This window comes from Tachysurus vachellii, chromosome 6 (genome assembly GCF_030014155.1).
Source record: "Tachysurus vachellii isolate PV-2020 chromosome 6, HZAU_Pvac_v1, whole genome shotgun sequence".
NCBI lineage: Eukaryota > Metazoa > Chordata > Actinopteri > Siluriformes > Bagridae > Tachysurus > Tachysurus vachellii.
This window is the reverse complement of record NC_083465.1, coordinates 16,454,678-16,472,383: the sequence shown is the minus strand read 5'-3', so window position 1 is coordinate 16,472,383 and position 17,706 is coordinate 16,454,678. Positions and strand designations below refer to the sequence as shown.

At 38.7% G+C, this 17,706-nt stretch overlaps 1 protein-coding gene across 2 annotated transcripts; it reads left to right on the top strand.

The window, feature by feature from the left end:
* Nucleotides 1-1,556: 1,556 nt before the first annotated feature.
* On the top strand, nucleotides 1,557-17,491 carry cnnm2a (cyclin and CBS domain divalent metal cation transport mediator 2a). Of its 2 annotated transcripts, XM_060872570.1 has the most exons (9): nucleotides 1,557-3,222; nucleotides 10,730-10,873; nucleotides 10,989-11,126; nucleotides 11,261-11,430; nucleotides 13,211-13,304; nucleotides 13,661-13,723; nucleotides 14,368-14,546; nucleotides 14,711-14,940; nucleotides 15,045-17,491. In XM_060872570.1, exons 1-8 carry the CDS (start codon nucleotides 1,791-1,793, stop codon nucleotides 14,921-14,923), a joined length of 2,433 nt encoding a protein of 810 aa, XP_060728553.1. In that variant the 5' UTR covers nucleotides 1,557-1,790; the 3' UTR covers nucleotides 14,924-14,940; nucleotides 15,045-17,491. The 2 variants fall into 2 exon arrangements, with proteins under 2 accessions (XP_060728553.1, XP_060728552.1); XM_060872569.1 differs by having other exon boundaries at nucleotides 14,711-17,491.
* Nucleotides 17,492-17,706: the final 215 nt, after the last annotated feature.

The following is a 17,706-nucleotide window of genomic DNA, read 5'->3' as shown; positions in this document are numbered from 1 at the left end:
CTGGCTTTACTCCTAACAAGGCACAGCTAACAGGAATATCTAGTAGAGTTATGATTGATGGATTTGGCTCCATCTACAGACAAATGTTGTACAATTTTGTAAGTAAAGTTAAAAAACTACAGCAGTGATTTTAAGCAGTCCTTAGGACTAGGAGCTGATATAGGTATAAACTATATGAAGTGATTTTCCTGCTATGTCACACCTCTAGCTTAACTTAATAGTCCTTTATGAAATTAAATGAAACTGACAAAACATCTTAATATTTGTTTGTTTGATTCTGGGGCTCTCTATATATTGTTAAATGAGAAATACTGCACTAGTAATGTCTTGGTATAAGAGTCAGAGTGAACAGCCTCTGAAATTGAATGCGCTTCATGAAAATGATGTGTGTGAGGATCTGGGCGAATTTGATAAAGGACAAATTTTGATGGCTAGACAACTTGGTCAGAGCATCTCCAAAACAGCAGGTCTTGTGTGGTGTTCCCAGTATGCAGTGGTTTTCACCTAACAAAATTCATGAACCCAAGACTCATTGGTGCACATGGGGATTAAAAGCTAGACCATCTGGTAGAGCAAAGAGCTTCTGTACCACAAATTGCTGAAAAGGTTGCTTTCTATAATAGAAAGGTGTCAAAACACAATTACTGTGTATGGGGCTGCAATCCGATCAGTCATCTGTGGGATGTGCCTTTGCCCATTCACTTCGCTGTGAGTGTTTTGTGCATGCTGAGACGCTTTTCTGCCTGCCACAGTATAAAGAGTTTTCATATGAGTTACTGTCGACTTCCTGTCAGCTCATATCAGTCTGTTCATTCTGCTATGATCTCTCTAGTCAACAGCCTATATATGAGCTTATAACAATCAGCCAATCATTTGGCCAAAAGCTTCAGTTAATGTTCAGCTCTGTGACCTGATATGACATTGATATTGGAACTCCATGGGCTGGATTGAGTATTTCAGAAAAAGTCTTAAGAGTCAACCTTGAGGTGTATGAGCTGTAACAGCAGAAGGCCACATTTGGTTCCACTCATGTCAGTCAAGAACCGTAATCAGAAACTTCCAGTCCAAATCAGCTTGGTATCAATAACAATGGTTAGTCACAGAGATCACATTCCCCCCATTTGTGATGCTTGATGTGGACATTAACCGAAGGCCTGTATGTACATGGTTGTGTGTGCTGCTGTAACATGACTGACTGATTAGACATCTACATAAATGAGCATTTCAAAGAAGATTAATGGGCATGATGGTGCTTCTCCAGCTTACTTACTGTGAGCATGTGTAGCTTTCCTCTGGGTTCTATATACCATAATAGTTCATCATAACATTTATTTTCAGTGTCTTTTCCATACAATATCATACTTAGTTCTGGTGAAGTCATGGACAGTTTTGAACGAACTCCCTTTTTTTCTGGCCACAAATAAGAACTCATTAAAAACGATAAAAAAAAAACGCTTCTCACTTTTTTTTTGCATAACGTCATTTGCAGTGCGTTTAGTTTGTTCCCACCTTCATTCGTGTGCCTGCTCCGGATTGGTCCAAGTCTCCGTCAGTCAGCAGCGCGCTGGAGTGGAATAACAGTAGATTCTCTAAGAGCGCGCTGGAGTGTCATCGGGCTGCTGTGAGCCGCGGTGCGTAATGTCAATCTTATCGCCTCACACAGGACAGCTCGTAGTAAAGATGAAGGCGGACTCGGACTCTCTCTGAACGCTGCATCCAGTTTTCATTCAGCAAAATCTTGCCCCATGTGAATAGGGCAAAGCAGCGTACTGCATTTGCCCACTTCTAATATGGCGGCGCTCAGCCCGGTTAGATCGCTGACTGCTATTTTTTTATTTGTCACCGGCGGTCTGATAAACCGCTCGGACGGCAGAGAGGTGGCGGAGGAGACCGTCATCATCGGCCTGCGTCTGGAAGACTCTGACGACGTGTCATTCATGGATAAAGGCTTATTGCGCGTTAGCGAGAGATCGCGGGTGAAGTTGCGGCTCTTTGGGCAGAACATTAACAACGAGACGTGGTCCAAGATCGCCTTCACGGAACAGGAGCGCAGCAGCGTGTCCGCAGTCGCAGACGGTCCAACTGCTTACAACCCAACTGCCTTCCAGCCTTGTGGCATCCGTACGTCAGATATCATCATTCTTCCCAACGTGGATGTGAGCCGATCGACGTCCGGCGTCATCGAGATAGAAGTAAAACCTCTGCGGAAAACAGAGAAGAGCAAAGTGTACTACATGTGCGTTTCCGCACCAGCACCTGCTCCAGGTGTTATGAACGACGCGTGGGCTGAAAACATCTGGATCTACCACGAGGGGCATGACACCAAAATGCTCGTTGTGGAGGAGAGGAAGTTCTTGCTGCCTTTTTGGCTGCAGGTAATATTTATTGCAATGCTGTTGTGCTTGTCCGGTATGTTCAGTGGACTGAATTTAGGGCTCATGGCACTCGACCCCATGGAGCTCAGGATAGTGCAGAACTGTGGCACAGAGAAGGAAAAAAAATATGCAAACAAGATTGAACCTGTGAGGAGTCAAGGAAATTATCTGCTCTGCTCACTGCTTTTGGGGAACGTCCTCGTGAACACCACTTTAACTATTTTGCTGGATGATATTGCAGGCTCTGGTCTGATCGCAGTGGTTGTATCAACCATTGGAATTGTAATATTTGGAGAAATTGTGCCACAGGCAATATGCTCAAGGCACGGGCTTGCTGTTGGTGCAAACACCCTGATTTTAACCAAGTTCTTCATGATCCTTACTTTTCCTGCATCATATCCTGTCAGTAAACTTTTAGACCATGTTCTAGGACAGGAGATTGGCACGGTGTACAATAGAGAGAAGCTCCTTGAGATGCTCAGGGTTACTGACCCATACAATGATTTGGTAAAAGAGGAGCTGAACATCATCCAGGGTGCTCTGGAACTCAGGACTAAGACAGTAGAGGATGTGATGACACCTCTGCGTGACTGCTTTATGATTGCAGCTGATGCGGTCCTTGATTTTAACACTATGTCCGAGATCATGGAGAGCGGGTACACACGCATCCCGGTGTTTGAGGGGGAGAGGTGCAACATTGTGGACCTCCTCTTTGTCAAAGACCTGGCCTTCGTGGACCCAGATGACTGCACTCCTCTGAAAACTATCACAAAATTCTACAGCCACCCTCTGCACTTTGTCTTCAATGACACCAAGCTGGATGCAATGCTAGAAGAGTTCAAGAAAGGTAGAAGTTCATTCCTTAGTTTACCATCAATGTCGACCTTCTTAAAAACAACAAAATGAAATGATGCCTTATGATATTACAGCAAAACATCTGTCAAATAGTGGTATCTATGAACTACATAGAATATCGTTACAGCATTATTCGACATACTGGCACTGTAAAGTAACAGATTTGAAACACAATGCAGAAACACCATGAAAGACTTCCACTGGCATTTATGGGCACATTAAGTTTAATTTAAGTTTAATTGCAGTCTTGTTCTACAAGACATGACAAGTGCACCAGTTGCAGTTGGTATACAGTATTTGTTCTTTCTTCTCAAAGAAATGTTCAGACACAGGATACTCTGCAGGATATTGTGCAACTGTCTAGTCAGCTTTGTATAATTTCACTGTATCACCAAAGAGACATAATGATTTATCCTGTTGCACCTCTCAGCCATAACATTATCAGTCTTATTTAAACAGCAGAAGGTTCTATATATATATATATATATATCCCAGGGGTTATCAAATGGCTGGTTTCGACCCACCAAAATATTTTGGTGATCAAACCAAATACTTGACAAAATACTACAGCAGAAGCTAGAAAAAAACTGGCCATAGTTTAGTGACTTTCTAAACATGAGCCAGCTTGGATTTAGTAGCAGATCTGATGTTGTGGTTTATCCAATCACATATATTTATGTAATATAATAATAAGAAGAACACAATTACTTTACTTTTTTTTTTTTTCATTTTAAATTTCATAAACCAAACTTTAAAAGTTAAAGATTTATAAGGTAGCTGCTGTCAGTATTGTTGGTCTAGTTTCTTATCTGAGCCTTTATAGACAAGGAATTCCTGTAACAGAACCTTTACAGATTTTAGCTGTATATTCCTGGTCTATGTAATGTTTCACAGATGAAGTGCACAGACACCTCAACAGTATAGACATTCGTGCCAGTTTGTTTTCCTCCTCCCCATTGACCACTTTCCTGCATTCTGGTAAGGAATAAACTTAGTTTCTTCCATTCATGCCACTTTCCTCCCAAACTGAAGGGGCTTCTTTTGATACTTTGCAGTTGCCCTTCTGCTTTTAAGATATGAATAAGTGTTTCAAATCTGTTGAATGTCTATACTGTTGAGGTGTCTGTGCAGGCTGACCTTAGACATATCGCTGCCTACATTTTGGAGAGAGTTCCTGATCTCTTAGCACATTCTACATTGTGATTGAAAAATTTCTTTAGTCAACTTGAACAGTAGTCATCTTTCATGTACTCTGTTGTTTAGTGTTACTGGAGTCACTACGTCTCACTTTACTCTTTCTCATTTTAAAGATTTCTAGTCATAATAGCCTCTTTCTTTCTAAATCTTCACCAAACTCTCTGAAGTAAAGCCTCTGGTTTACTTCTTGTAAGTGGATTTTTGCAGGGAATCTGAGTCTAGCATAAACAAGAATATTGAATTAAGCATATTGATGAGGATGATCCACAACAATCATACTATATTTTTGGATCTAAATTTAATATCAGTATACCTAAATGTAATGTAGTGGTATATTTGTGCAGCAGCTAGCATTGTCACTTAGATGTGTGTCTGTCTGTGTCTGTCTGTGTGTGTGTCTGTGTGTGTCTGTGTGTGTCTGTGTGTGTCTGTGTGTCTGTCTGTGTGTCTGTCTGTGTGTGTGTGTGCGCACATGGTGCTTTAGAATAAACTGGCATCCCATCAGGGGTGAATTCCCACATCATGTTAGTGTTCCCAGGATAGTCTCCAGATCCACAATGACTCTGAGTCAGATAAAGTGGCTCATGGAGATTAATTACTAAATATTGAATTAATGACTAAATATTGTTGTTTTTGCATGCATTCACTTCAATGGTTGACTATAATAGGTGGTAATACTATAATAATATTATAATACTATAATAATCTTGGTCAGGCTAGTGCTGGATCAAAAACCTAACCCTGGAACAGTAGGCGTGAGGCAGGATTATTCTCTGGATGTACACACATTCATCCCTTAGTAGCCAGTCCATATATTGGCATGGTTGAGGGAGGTGTGAGGAAACTAGAGAACCTGGGTCAATCCCACAATCACATACATATCACACAAGGAGATTATTTAAAACTCCACACAGACAGCCTGAGCTCAGGATTGAAAAAGGGAACAATACAGTTAGGTATTAGCTTTAATAGTGTACAGAGGTGTAGCTGTAAAGTTCTGATATTAAATTGGTTCTCTCCAAAAATGAAAACATCTGTAAGTCCCTCTGGATCCTAGCATCTGCTAAATGTTGTCAATATAAATGAAAGAATACTTCAGAGGACATAATATTAGAGGACATTGCTCTGTTGGAATGTGTAATCCTATAAAGAAGGGTTCAGGAATTCACAGGGAACTTGGTTCACATGAGACATTCCCAGTCAAGTTAGCATTCAAGAATGAGTGGCATATTTTAATATTTGAAGTAATGAAGCTATTTTCCAATAGAGTGAATGCAGCTACTCCATGGCAGTCTTTATAATTTCTTTAGTGGGATTTGTCATCACTCGTATATTTTATACAGGCGTTTTTGAAATTCCTAACATGCCATTTGGAATCAGATCAGTCAGTGTAGATTTTGCTATGCTATGCTGAACTGTGCTGTACTGTACTGTACTGTGCTATGTTATGCTATGATATGCTATACTATGCTATGCTTCTGCTCTAGTATTTCAGAAAACTAACAAAAACTAGTTTAGAAAATCAAACACATGCCTAATTTATTCTGGACAAGATATACCCAAGACCAACTTTAAAATGTTTCAGTTTTAAATCCTTTTTATGTTACATACAGTTATTAGTGCTATCATTTTCAGGGTTAAGTTTGCTTGCCTCAGCTTTTTATAGATGCAATCAATTAAAACAAGCAACACACAATGTACAACACTGCGATGCTTACACAGAGCCTAGCACTCCTGCATCCTTACTCTAAAATATTTACACTCCTGAAAAAATCTTGAGACTTGGGGAAACATTCCAAGTATTTGCATTTCGCGCTGGTGGATCATAACCAGGTTGTAAGAACTGCTTCAAAATGTCAAAAGAAGAAAAAGGAGCAAGAGACAAAAAAAAAAGAGATTGGCAATTTATTGTAAACTGTCTTTAAACTCAAACAGGCTGTTCCTCAGCTGATCAAAAATAAACACAACAGAAAAGGACAAGTAGTGTGTAGCCCCACCGTTCTTGTTGATAACTTTAAACAATTGTTTCTGCATGCTTGATGCAACTGTTTCCAGGAGGCTGGTGGGAACGTCATGTGGTGAAGATGGCTTCACGAAGGGCATCCACAGTCTGGAACTTGTTTTTGTAAACTTCCCTTGCCATAAATTCCCAAACATTCTAAAGGGGATTTAGATCAGGGAAACACACAGGATTTTCCAGAAGTGCAATGTTATTGTCCTGGAAGAAGTTCTATGTCAGGCGGGCATTGTGAATTGCAGCTTTGTCCTGTTGAAAGACCCAGTCATTACCACACAGTCATTACCCTCAGTCAAGAGGGATGCCCACTGCAACATGTCCACATAGCCAGCCGCCGTTTGACACAGCTGCACAACCTGAAGCTCCATTTTTGTAGGAAAAAGCACCCCAGATCATGATGGGATCTCCTTGTCATGCCAGTATCATTGGAAGCCATCAGGATCATCCAGATTAAGTTTTTTCTCATCCGAGAATAAACGTTTCATATATCCTTTTAATGTCCCATGTTTGGTGTTCCCTTGCAAATTCCAAACTGGCAAATCTGTGATGTGGGAGGAGACGTGGCTTTTGAAGACATTATTTGTTCTTTAAGCCCTTCTCTCGCAGATGCCGTCTTATGATTATTGGGCTGCAGTCAGCATCAGTAATGGCCTTGATTGGGGTCGAGGATCGGCCCGTGTCTTCATGGACAGCCCGTCTCGGATCCCCCGGCTTAGTGCAGGTGAAATCTTTTTCGTTTTTTTTGTCCTCTCAGGATCTTTTAAGAAATTTAAAATAACTGTCTTACCAACCAACCTTGGCAGCAATGGAACGTTGCGAGAGCCTTTGCTTGTGCATCTCAACAATCCTGCCACATCCAAAAACAGCAAGCCTTTTTGCTTTTGCCATCAGGAGGTCATGACAGTTTTTAAGAGATTTTAACTTTTAAAGGCTATAGTCTTAAACTTTTGATCAGCTGATGGCCAGCCTGTTTGAGTTAAATTGCAGTTTTCAATAAATTGCCTACTCTCTATTTTTTGGCTCTTGCTCTTTTTCATCTTTTGGCATTTTGAAGAAGTACTTAAAAAAAACCTAGTTACGATCCCACCAGTGCGAAGTGTGAATATTTTACCTGGTCTTAAGATTTTATTCAGGAATGTATTTATTCAGATAAAGGAACGCATGTGAAACTGAGTTAATATTAAGTGAACTGCAACATAGATGACAAAATAAGACATGACAGGAAAGGTGAGGTCATATGTTTTTATGCATCAACAATTACATATAAAGATGTGGAATGTTTGTGAAACAAGTTTGTTCCTGTTATAGCAGCTATAAACAGCTGTTTCCTCACCACAATCTTTTAATAACTAGTTTGATAACTAGATTTACAACAGAGTTATTGAAATTTTTTTCCTAGCTGTTTATCTAAATGAAATTCCTGCCTTCATCTTGCCCTGCCTCTGTTTGTGGCTTTAAATGCATGAGGTGATTTGTTTACATGGTGGCATGACTAAGGCAATGTGGAATTGCCCTTGCAAGGCAAAAGAAAATGTCACAATTCCTGACATCCCAATGTTTCACACTATATGCTAGTATTTTCTTAGGTATCTTGGTGTAGGAGAGATTTAGTTTACTTTAGAAAGCCCAGTTTTACACAGTCACAGCAGACAGCTACTAGATGCTCTGTGGAATGCTCTATTACGTCGGTCAGTTTGGATTAGAATGGACAAATAAAGAGTTCTAAACAGTTACCTGCAAACGTTTTTAGGAAGAGTTTGCAGGCTATATGGTGAAGGTATACAGACAAGCAGGAGTTTTATTGCTTTCATGTATGTGAAAGTGAGTTGTCAGATATGAAACTGAAATAAAGGCCAATGAGTGATGGTCAATTGTTAACTACTGTACATGGTCAGAGTCACAGGGGTTTAAATTGAGCTACTAGTTTGTTTATATTCGAGGAAACAGAATCGACTAAATATTAGAGGAAGGTATGAAACAAAAATAACCCAGTGAGCAGTATGAGAAACAGTCCCACACACATCTCCCGAATAATGCGAGATTGAGGACCTTTCAAAGTCACAATTCATGACCATGCTGACCTTTATTTATCTGGAGTTTATCATGGGTTTCTATGAGCATAGTGGTAGGGATCATGTTTAATTGAAACAAAGTAAAAACGCCTTGCAAAAACACCTTCTGCCCACCACAGCCCACTCTGGGTTTAAATCAGATCTGACTAAAAACAGATACAGATAGTGGCTTTGCTTTACACACGTTATAATGTTTCACACCTAGTTTATGATTAACACTGAACATGATCTATGATCTTGGAATATAGTTCTGATTTTTTTTAACTCATAGCTAGTATGAAATATTAACGGTTACTCATTTCAAATTAATACTCTAACTCAAATTAATTATATCTTTGGTTAGTATCCATGTAATGTGTGGGAGAATTGTAAATCAACTAATAATAGTAAAGTCTGTCTGTTATTGTTAACATTTTACAAAATACTGTTACATTTTTAAAAGAAATAAATTCTGGTTAGGTTAACTATAGTGGCATAATTATAAAACTACAGTCTTTACGGTGTGTTGAAACACATCTGAATCTTATTACCTTTCCTTTTGCTTATGGAAACCTACAGTTATTTGCTGTTGAGGGGAAAAATATACAAGTGCTTGCTTTTTATTTACAAGCTTTTATTGCTCACTTGACATTCAAATATAATAACTGGCAACTATTATTATTTTACATCTAAGGTAGTGCCTGGAAATGGCCTAAGGTAATTCTTATATTTATGGTGAACAACTGACTGAAATATATAGCTGGGATATACAGCTATATCTTTTTTATCCGCTATGGATCTCTGAATTGTTTCCTCATTGCCTTAATTCATACCTTAGACATTAAGGTTTTACTAGAATATTTTACAGACTCAACATAAGGAGTCTCATGGACTAGTTATAAAGATGCTCCAATATGGAAAAATCTCTTTCCACAAATAATGTGAAAAAATGTATACACGTGTTGTCTGCATGGCTGGATCAATAAACAAAAGATTTTATACAGAGCCATCCTTTATGTTGCAGTGTGAGCAAGTGCTCAAAGATGGAAGTCAGTTAGAAAGAAGCTGCATGAAATGAAGTCACGTCACACTTTTTTAAGCTACTCAACACAATCAAATAGTTTCCCAGAATGACGTACTTTACTAACCATTTGTTCAAGAGGCAAAACTATGTTAAAAAACAACATTTGGAGAACAAGCAATTTTTTAAAATCCTGCCAGTTGGACAGTTGAACTGTGTTAAATCACTGTGTATTTGTTTTTTATATAAAATTTTTTTATATTTTTATAATAATTATTTAGTCATGCAAGAGCACAAAACTGGTTTGTCTCTGGTGTGTTACAGTTCTCAGTAATAAAACCACAAGCTTTGTAAAAATCACAGACTAGTATATTAGACCAGCCTAAATGGACTTGCACTAGAAATGCCTCTGTGTCAGTGTTGAGTCATTAAGAAGAATGTTTCAGTTACTCATTGTTTTCATTACTCAAAGTCAATGTGATTCTCTTCTCTATTTTCACACGTATTTAATTCATAACAAGGCTACAGCTGCTAATTCCACTATTTCACAGTTTCTCATTATCACCAAACTGTCTGTCTGCTTTTATACTGTCTTTTTTATGCTTTTAATGAAATTAGAGAGTTAAGAAAAGCCTCAAGGTTTTCCTTAATTGGTATTGGCATTCAGAGGAGCTTCATGTAGATACTAAACTTCCTCTATTGTCACCCCGGTGAGAGCATTTGCCCAACTGGAGTGGAAACTTCATTTCAGCTCTAATATTAGCTCAGGCCCCCGGAAAAATTCCTTTTAAATGATCACTAGCTGAGAAACAGGAAAAGAATTTTCAACATTTTGGTTGATAGTGCTGGGCAGGAATTTTTAAACAGCTTATTCAGGGGGGCCTGGGAAAACAGATGTGGAACCACAGGAGATTTGCTTAAAAAAAAGTGCCACGAATTGATGTTTGACTCAATCCATCAGTGTTAGAACAATTTCTTGGTCAGTATCATCATTTTCATATTTTCTCATTGACCATGGATGGAGGAATCTTTGAATAAACATTTCTACTATAGTCCCACAGAAACTGAAATTATATGACCTTTGGGTTATGCACATATGAAGAATTCTGCAAATTATTTGCAAAATAACTGTTTTAAGCTACAAAGCTGATTTCCATGTATGCATCATACATACACCATGTGTATCTGACACTGTATGTATTGGATGTTTTAGGGAAATCCCACCTGGCTATTGTGCAGAGAGTAAACAATGAAGGAGAAGGAGACCCTTTTTATGAGGTTTTGGGTATTGTTACATTAGAAGATGTCATTGAGGAGATCATTAAGTCTGAGATTCTAGATGAGACTGATCTGTACAGTAAGTGTTTACAGCTTTGATTTACCTGTTGATGAATTCTTCCTAGCCTATGTTTAGCATACATATGAATGTATGTAGAGTATTTCCTACAGCTTTTTTTTGTTTCCTGTAAAAGCTGACAACAAGACAAAAAAGAAGATAACTCATCGGGAGAGGAAGCAGGATTTCTCAGCTTTTAAGCCGACTGACAACGAGCTTGGGGTCAAAATATCACCACAGCTTCTACTCGCTACCCTCCGTTTCCTAGCAACTGGTACTGATGTGTGTGTGTGTGTGTGTGTGTGTGATGTTTGACAGTCTGAATGTTTGTGTTCTTGACTAGAAAAGGAAATACAGACTTAATCCTCATTCTTCAACTTTTCTTTTCTGTTTTTGGCTTTCTTTTAGAAGTAGAGCCATTTGGCCCAGCTCATATGTCTGAGAAAATCCTTCTGCGCTTACTCAAGCATCCCAACGTGATCCAGGAGTTGAAGTATGATGACAAGAATAAGAAAATGTTAGAGCATTATCTCTTTCAGAGAAACAAGCCTGTTGATTACTTCATCCTCATTCTGCAGGTCAGTAAGACTCATTAAAACTGTTTGTAATATTGGGATGCTTCACTTGGTGATGCTTTATATGATTTTATCCTACCGAGGCAACATTTACCTCCATATCCCTAAAATAACAAGTTTAAAAACCTACAAAATATTTGGAGAAATTCAGCTTGACTGTGTTTGTGTGTATCAACAGTGGATTTGGAAAGTATTTATACTGTACCTCCTTCACTTTTTTCAAGTTTGTTATGTTGTAGCTTGATACTACAATTGTTCAAATAATTTTTTTTCTTATTAATCTATACTCAGTAGCCCATAATGACAAAGTGAAAACAGACTTCTAGAAATGTCTTTACATTTATTAAAAATAAAAAATAATTCAAATTCAGACCCTTTGCAACAAGGCTGGAAATTTAGCTCAGATGCCTCCCAGTTCTCTTGAACATTTCAGAGATGTTTCTACACCTTGATTGGAGTTTCCCTGTGGTAAATTAAACTGATTAGGCATGATTTGGAAAGGCACACACATCTCAATAGAAGGCCAGCTAACAATTTATATCGGAGCAGAAAACAAGCTATAAGGTCACAGAGGAACTGCCTGCAGAGACAGGATTGTTGCAAGGCACAGATCTGAAGAAAGCTCCTTTGAGTGTCACTTGGACCTTATCGATCATCTCTGGAGAGACCTGAAAATGTCCGTCCGCCGACGGTCCCCATCCAAGAAAATCCCCCAGTCCAGATGTGCAAAGCTTGTTGCTTAATTCTCAAAGAGACTTGAGGCTGTAATTGCTGGGAAGGTGCTTCAACCAAGTACTGAGTAAAGGGTCTGAATACTTATGTACATGTGATATTTCAGTTTCATTTTAATACAATTACAGACATTTCTAGAATTCTGTTTTGTCATTATTGGGTACTGAGTGTAGATCAATGAGAAAAAAAATAATTTAAACAATTGTAGTATCAGGCTGCACCATAACAAGATTGAAAAAAGCGAAGGGGGTCTGAACACTTATGTGTATATATACAGTATATGGCAACACAGTGAGTTCAGAAAGTATTCAGACATTGTTTTTTGGACACTTTATTGGGTTAAAATTTATAATAGATCAAGTGGAATTTTTAGCCATTTCTCTAGAACTTGAGAATCAGTTCACCTATGGCAAAGTCAATTATTTGGACATGATTTCAAAAAAGACTAAAATTGATAGTCTATTGATAAACCAGAGTAAAAACGATTGTTCTGAGACATAGATCATAGAAAAAGATTGGAACCAACAAGCCTTTTCCTAGAGCAGGTCATCCAGCTAAACCAGCTAAGTAACTGTACTAGAGATGACCAAGAGATGACAAAGAGGTGACCAAGAATATAATGGCCACTTTAAAAGAGCTGAAAATATTCTCGTCTGTTGAGACAAAAAACTGCGCATCTGTGGAGAGAACTAAAGATGCAAATGCTTACCAAAGAAGAATCTTTACACCTCATTGATGTCTAGGCAGAATATTGTGTTTGTGTTCAGTCTAGTTGTCTAGAGTGCTTTCTTATTGCTATTCTTTCCCTCAGATGTGGTGAATTTTCATGTAGTAACTGTTACAGTGCATTCATTTTAACCACATCACTGCATAAACTTTCCAAACACTGGGAGCACCAAACTCAGCCTTTTAGTAGGATTTAAGTATCCTGAAAATGTAGTTGTAGAGACCAGTAGGTTTCATTCTGAGAAGTCTAAAGCCATGCTCACCATGTAAACCCAGCTTTTCTTTCATTTTCCTCAATTAAATTTCTCCTCCTGCTTATCCTCAGGGGAAGGTAGAGGTTGAGGCTGGCAAGGAGGGAATGAAGTTTAAAGCTGGACCCTTTTCGTACTATGGAATGATGGCCTTAACATCATCACCAGGTGTGTGTAATGGAGCAGAACACACACAGACACACACACAGACACACACACCAGCATTTCTCCTTCATTTGAAGCAGTGTTGATACAAAACATTGAGACTGGTAGTTTAGGATACACTGCCCTGCAGCTACAGTAGGTCTTGCTGGTAGGGGCGTCTGCTGACCTCAGGCTGATTTGCACTGACCTCACAAGTTTTCAACACACATTACTGATGGGCCTTATTACGCAGTTCAGTTGTGTAGACTGCTCATTTTTGAATATGCATGACTGTTTCCAGTGTGTTTTTTGCATTAATCTTTGTAGAAATATCCTTCTTGTATAATTGGACTGCACTCTTTCTGCCTCCTATTCTCCAGTTCCACTCTCCTTGTCTCGAACCTTCGTTGTCAGCAGGGCAGAGTCTCTTGCGGGTTCTCCAGGTAAACCACCCATCCTTCCCTTATTTTCCTCCCTTCCTGTATCTTCTCCTCTTTCAGGAGAATTGGGAAGTTTGTTTGGTTGCAATATTGCTTAACACAAGCAACTCTGGTTTATTGCTCTTATAACTCTTATAATTTTATCACTCAGATGCTTGAGAGACTGCAATTTCTTGTTAAAAAGACAATTTATTAGAAAAACTTCTTAGTGTTTGTGAAAAGACTCTGTTAGTGCATAAATGTGTTACGTTTAAATTACGATCCTATTTTTCTGTGCATCGAATGCTTTAGGTAAATTTTAAAATCTCTAAATCTGTCCAAGAACCTGCAGTGGTTAAGGATTGCATGGTTGTAAAGCTTTAAGTTAAACATCAGACTCACATTTCAATTAGATTTTTCTACTAAATTTGCTAAGGAAAATTATGCTAGATCAAGAATAACCGTGATCTGTGTCTTGAAAAATTTCAAAGTCTAAACAGTTTGCAAGTGTGCAAGATCATTATTAGGACAAAAGAGAGAGGATACCTCCATCCCTTAGTGGTCCCTATACAGTACCATAAGCTATTGAAGGACAGATGATGGTAATCTATGTTTGTGTACACCACAGCAATACTAGCAGATGACCTTAGATTATGTTTGCTACACAGAGAATAAGTCACCTCCTCGACCTTTTGGCCTGAACCATTCAGACTCTGTGAACCGAAACGAGCGCATGGAAGCCCTCACTCCCACTCTAGGCAGCAGCAACAACCAGCTCAACGCCTTCTTGCAGATCTATATGCCAGACTACTCCGTCCGAGCGGCTTCTGACCTGCTCTACATTAAGGTTATGATTCATCACTTTTGCACATCTTTCCATCAGTGAAATGATAAAAATGGGAAAGCACGATTATAAATGACCAAATAAGTGTAGTGTATGTATAGTAGCACAGCAAACAGGTTAAAATCTTCAGGATTTAATAGTGCTGATCTGACTGTTTTGTGTGGCAGGTTTCCCGGCAGCAGTATCAGAACGCTGTCATGGCATCCCGCATGGACAAGACACCTCAGTCTTCAGACAGTGAATTCACCAAGATTGAGCTTACTCTGACTGAACACCAGGACGGACCAGGAGTCGAATCAGCTTCATTACTCATCCAACAGCAGAACTCGGCTAACTCACACAAACCCAACCACATCACACACACTGATGGAACTATCTAAAGCAGACGGGAAATGAGGTGAGAGGAGTAAAATATTTTCAACAAGCGAAGTTTGGAAGCTTCCATTGGGCAGCTTTACTGGGATCAATTGAATCCTGTGATTTTTCTTTCTACACATATAGACTTTACAGGGGATATGAGGGCATGGTGAAATACCACAAACCACAGAATGGGATGTGCTCAAACAGTGAGCAGTGAAGGAACCTAGGAATCCGCGGATGTCACTTCCTCACCCGCTCAGCCACGCTCTATTCAGGATGCACACACATCCAGCAGCGGAGAAAGAGAGAGATACTTGGATGGCTGGGGCACTATTCATTGTCCTCTAAATCTCCTAACCATATTTTAACCAAGAGAAGACAGTTCCTGCCACATCACTTCCTGTCATCAAGGATTTATCGCAATCTTCTACAAGAGATGGCAAATAACACACAAAAAGCAGTGTTAAATGCAGGGACATGTTCGTGCATGAGCTAACAGGAGTTAACAGGAGATTCCTCTAGTGGACTTTATTCAGCATTGATATACAGTATTTGAGAAGTTGTTATTAAGAGGAGCATCAAGAATAATTCAAGTCTAGTTTTGCATTAATTTAAGTTTTCTTACCTCAGATTCAGCACGAAAGCTATGAGCGCTCTGGATTATGTGTAAGCAGAGGAGAGTCTAGACTCCTTAGTAATTTTGCATTATTTACAAAAAAGGATAACCTTCTAGAAAGTTATTTGTTTGCTTAACCTTTTTTTATTGTTATATATGAAAGAAAGGCTGACCTGATTATTGAAATATCGTTCACTGAAATCAGGGAGATTGATCACAGTATATAAAGACCAATGGTGCTGCATATCAGTCTAGATTTTCCTGACATACTGACCTACTTAGTGATGCTTTCAGCAGTTTGAGCAACGAAGCCTTAAGGCAGAGTACCATTTTTAATAATATACAAGGAGCTAAAATAAACCTTTCCAGAGTGTGTAGTCGAACTAGATGCAGCAAATGTGCTTGTGGCAGATTAACAATTGCCACTCGTGATTACAAAAAAGTTTATACCCACAGAATCTATTGTCTTCATGTCTGGGAAAGCCAAACGTTTTTCCACAGAAACACTGAGCAGTTACCAAAGCACCAAGTTTCTGTTAGTCAACCAGGAAGATAAAATGCTACACAGTGTTGGCCTTGAGTAATAGGAAAGGAAGGGATGCGGCATTAAATCATGAATAGCCCTCTAGGGATGAGGATGTGGGTATTACATATCTTTGAGCTTATAGCACTGAAGCATTCAGCTCCAACATGTCACATTTATGACAGAAGTAAAAGTCTGTCAGGCTATAAACTGTGTGCATGTAACATGTATTCAGATGTGCCATGTAAAGTATTTGCAGAACAAAGACATTCAGTATGTTTACATGTGAGGAATATTTCCATGAGATACCTTACAGTATCACATTTTACAGTGAACAGAGCGAGAGTGTATGTATCTCACATCGTATCTTCAGTTTTTATATGTAACAAACTTTGGACCATATTGTTAACCGTAACCTTCAGGCTTCTAATGTCTTTAATCATGTGTTAAACTGTTTTTAAAAATGTGAATTCCTAGTTTTTCAGCTTAAACATTTCTAGTATTTTTATGCTGATTTGAATGATTTCACAATTTCCATGTACCATGTGACGTCATGTTAACAAAGTAACATGCTAAAATGGAATTATGAGTTCAACAGTGTGCACAAGGTACCTTTCCACAGCTTGTGAAACAAAACTCCACACAGGAATATATTTTAAGGCTTGTTATTTTCCTTGGTATTAAATTCAGTATTTCAGTTCATACACTGTAAATGATGATTCAATGTGGAGCGCGCTATTTGAATCATCATGGGTTAGAATCGTCGTCTCAAGCTTACGTATTTATGTAGCAATCTGTCAGTGCAATAGTGTATTCGTTATGCAGGGACAATCAGCAGCATAACATCCACTGTCAAATGCCCTTGTAACTGCTAGACGGTTGAGGACAGGGACTGTTGTGATAACAATGAGACCCAGAACAAGATATGATGATGTTTCTGAGATCACTGGGACAATATTTTTATGAATGATAAATTGTTAACACTGATTGATATGTCATTTACATATTGCATAAGCATTAACAATTCCATGCACATGAAACTAAAAGGGATGTTCTTAATTTTTTTCTCAGAGGACAACATTGTGTCTTAAAGACTGTAAAACGGCCCACTGTAGACAGAACAGAAGATTCCTTCAGAAATGTAGTGCTCAGGCATATCGTTGGAATCCACCGTATATTGCTGCTATTCAGTGTTGAATGTCTATAGAGATGCTGCAAAGGCATTGAGATAAGAGAGATCTATTATATACTTACATACTACAAAACAAGAAAATACCATATCGCTATATAAAGAAGTTGGATGTTGCTATTATAAAAGAATTGTTTTGACAAGAATTTTGCTTAATTTGATGCATTTTTGTTTCTCGAATACCTCTTTGATTTTAACAAATAACACACTGAAGACTGTGTATTTTGTAGTACAGAGTAAAACTCCATGTATTCTGTGTCCTTTATGTCTGCTGTTATTGAGCTTGTTTTATCTACTCTGGATATTTTCCAGAATAATGTTGTGGAACATTTGGTCCTCTGCGCTTCCTAAAGTTTAATGCAGAGGAAAGCGGAGCACCAAGAACAAACCCCTGAAGTACAGGGAGAACATGCAAACTCCATTTACACAGGGCAGAGGCAGGAATCAAATCCCATCTATCTGAACTCATTATAAT

Bases quoted from the DNA above. Each gene is read 5' to 3' on its own strand.
- cnnm2a (XM_060872570.1), top strand. From the start codon at position 1,791: ATGGCGGCGCTCAGCCCGGTTAGATCGCTGACTGCTATTTTTTTATTT. The intron at 13,305-13,660 runs GTGTGTGTAATG...CCTATTCTCCAG, and splicing joins GGCCTTAACATCATCACCAG to TTCCACTCTCCTTGTCTCGA. The intron at 14,547-14,710 runs GTTATGATTCAT...TTTGTGTGGCAG, and splicing joins CTGACCTGCTCTACATTAAG to GTTTCCCGGCAGCAGTATCA.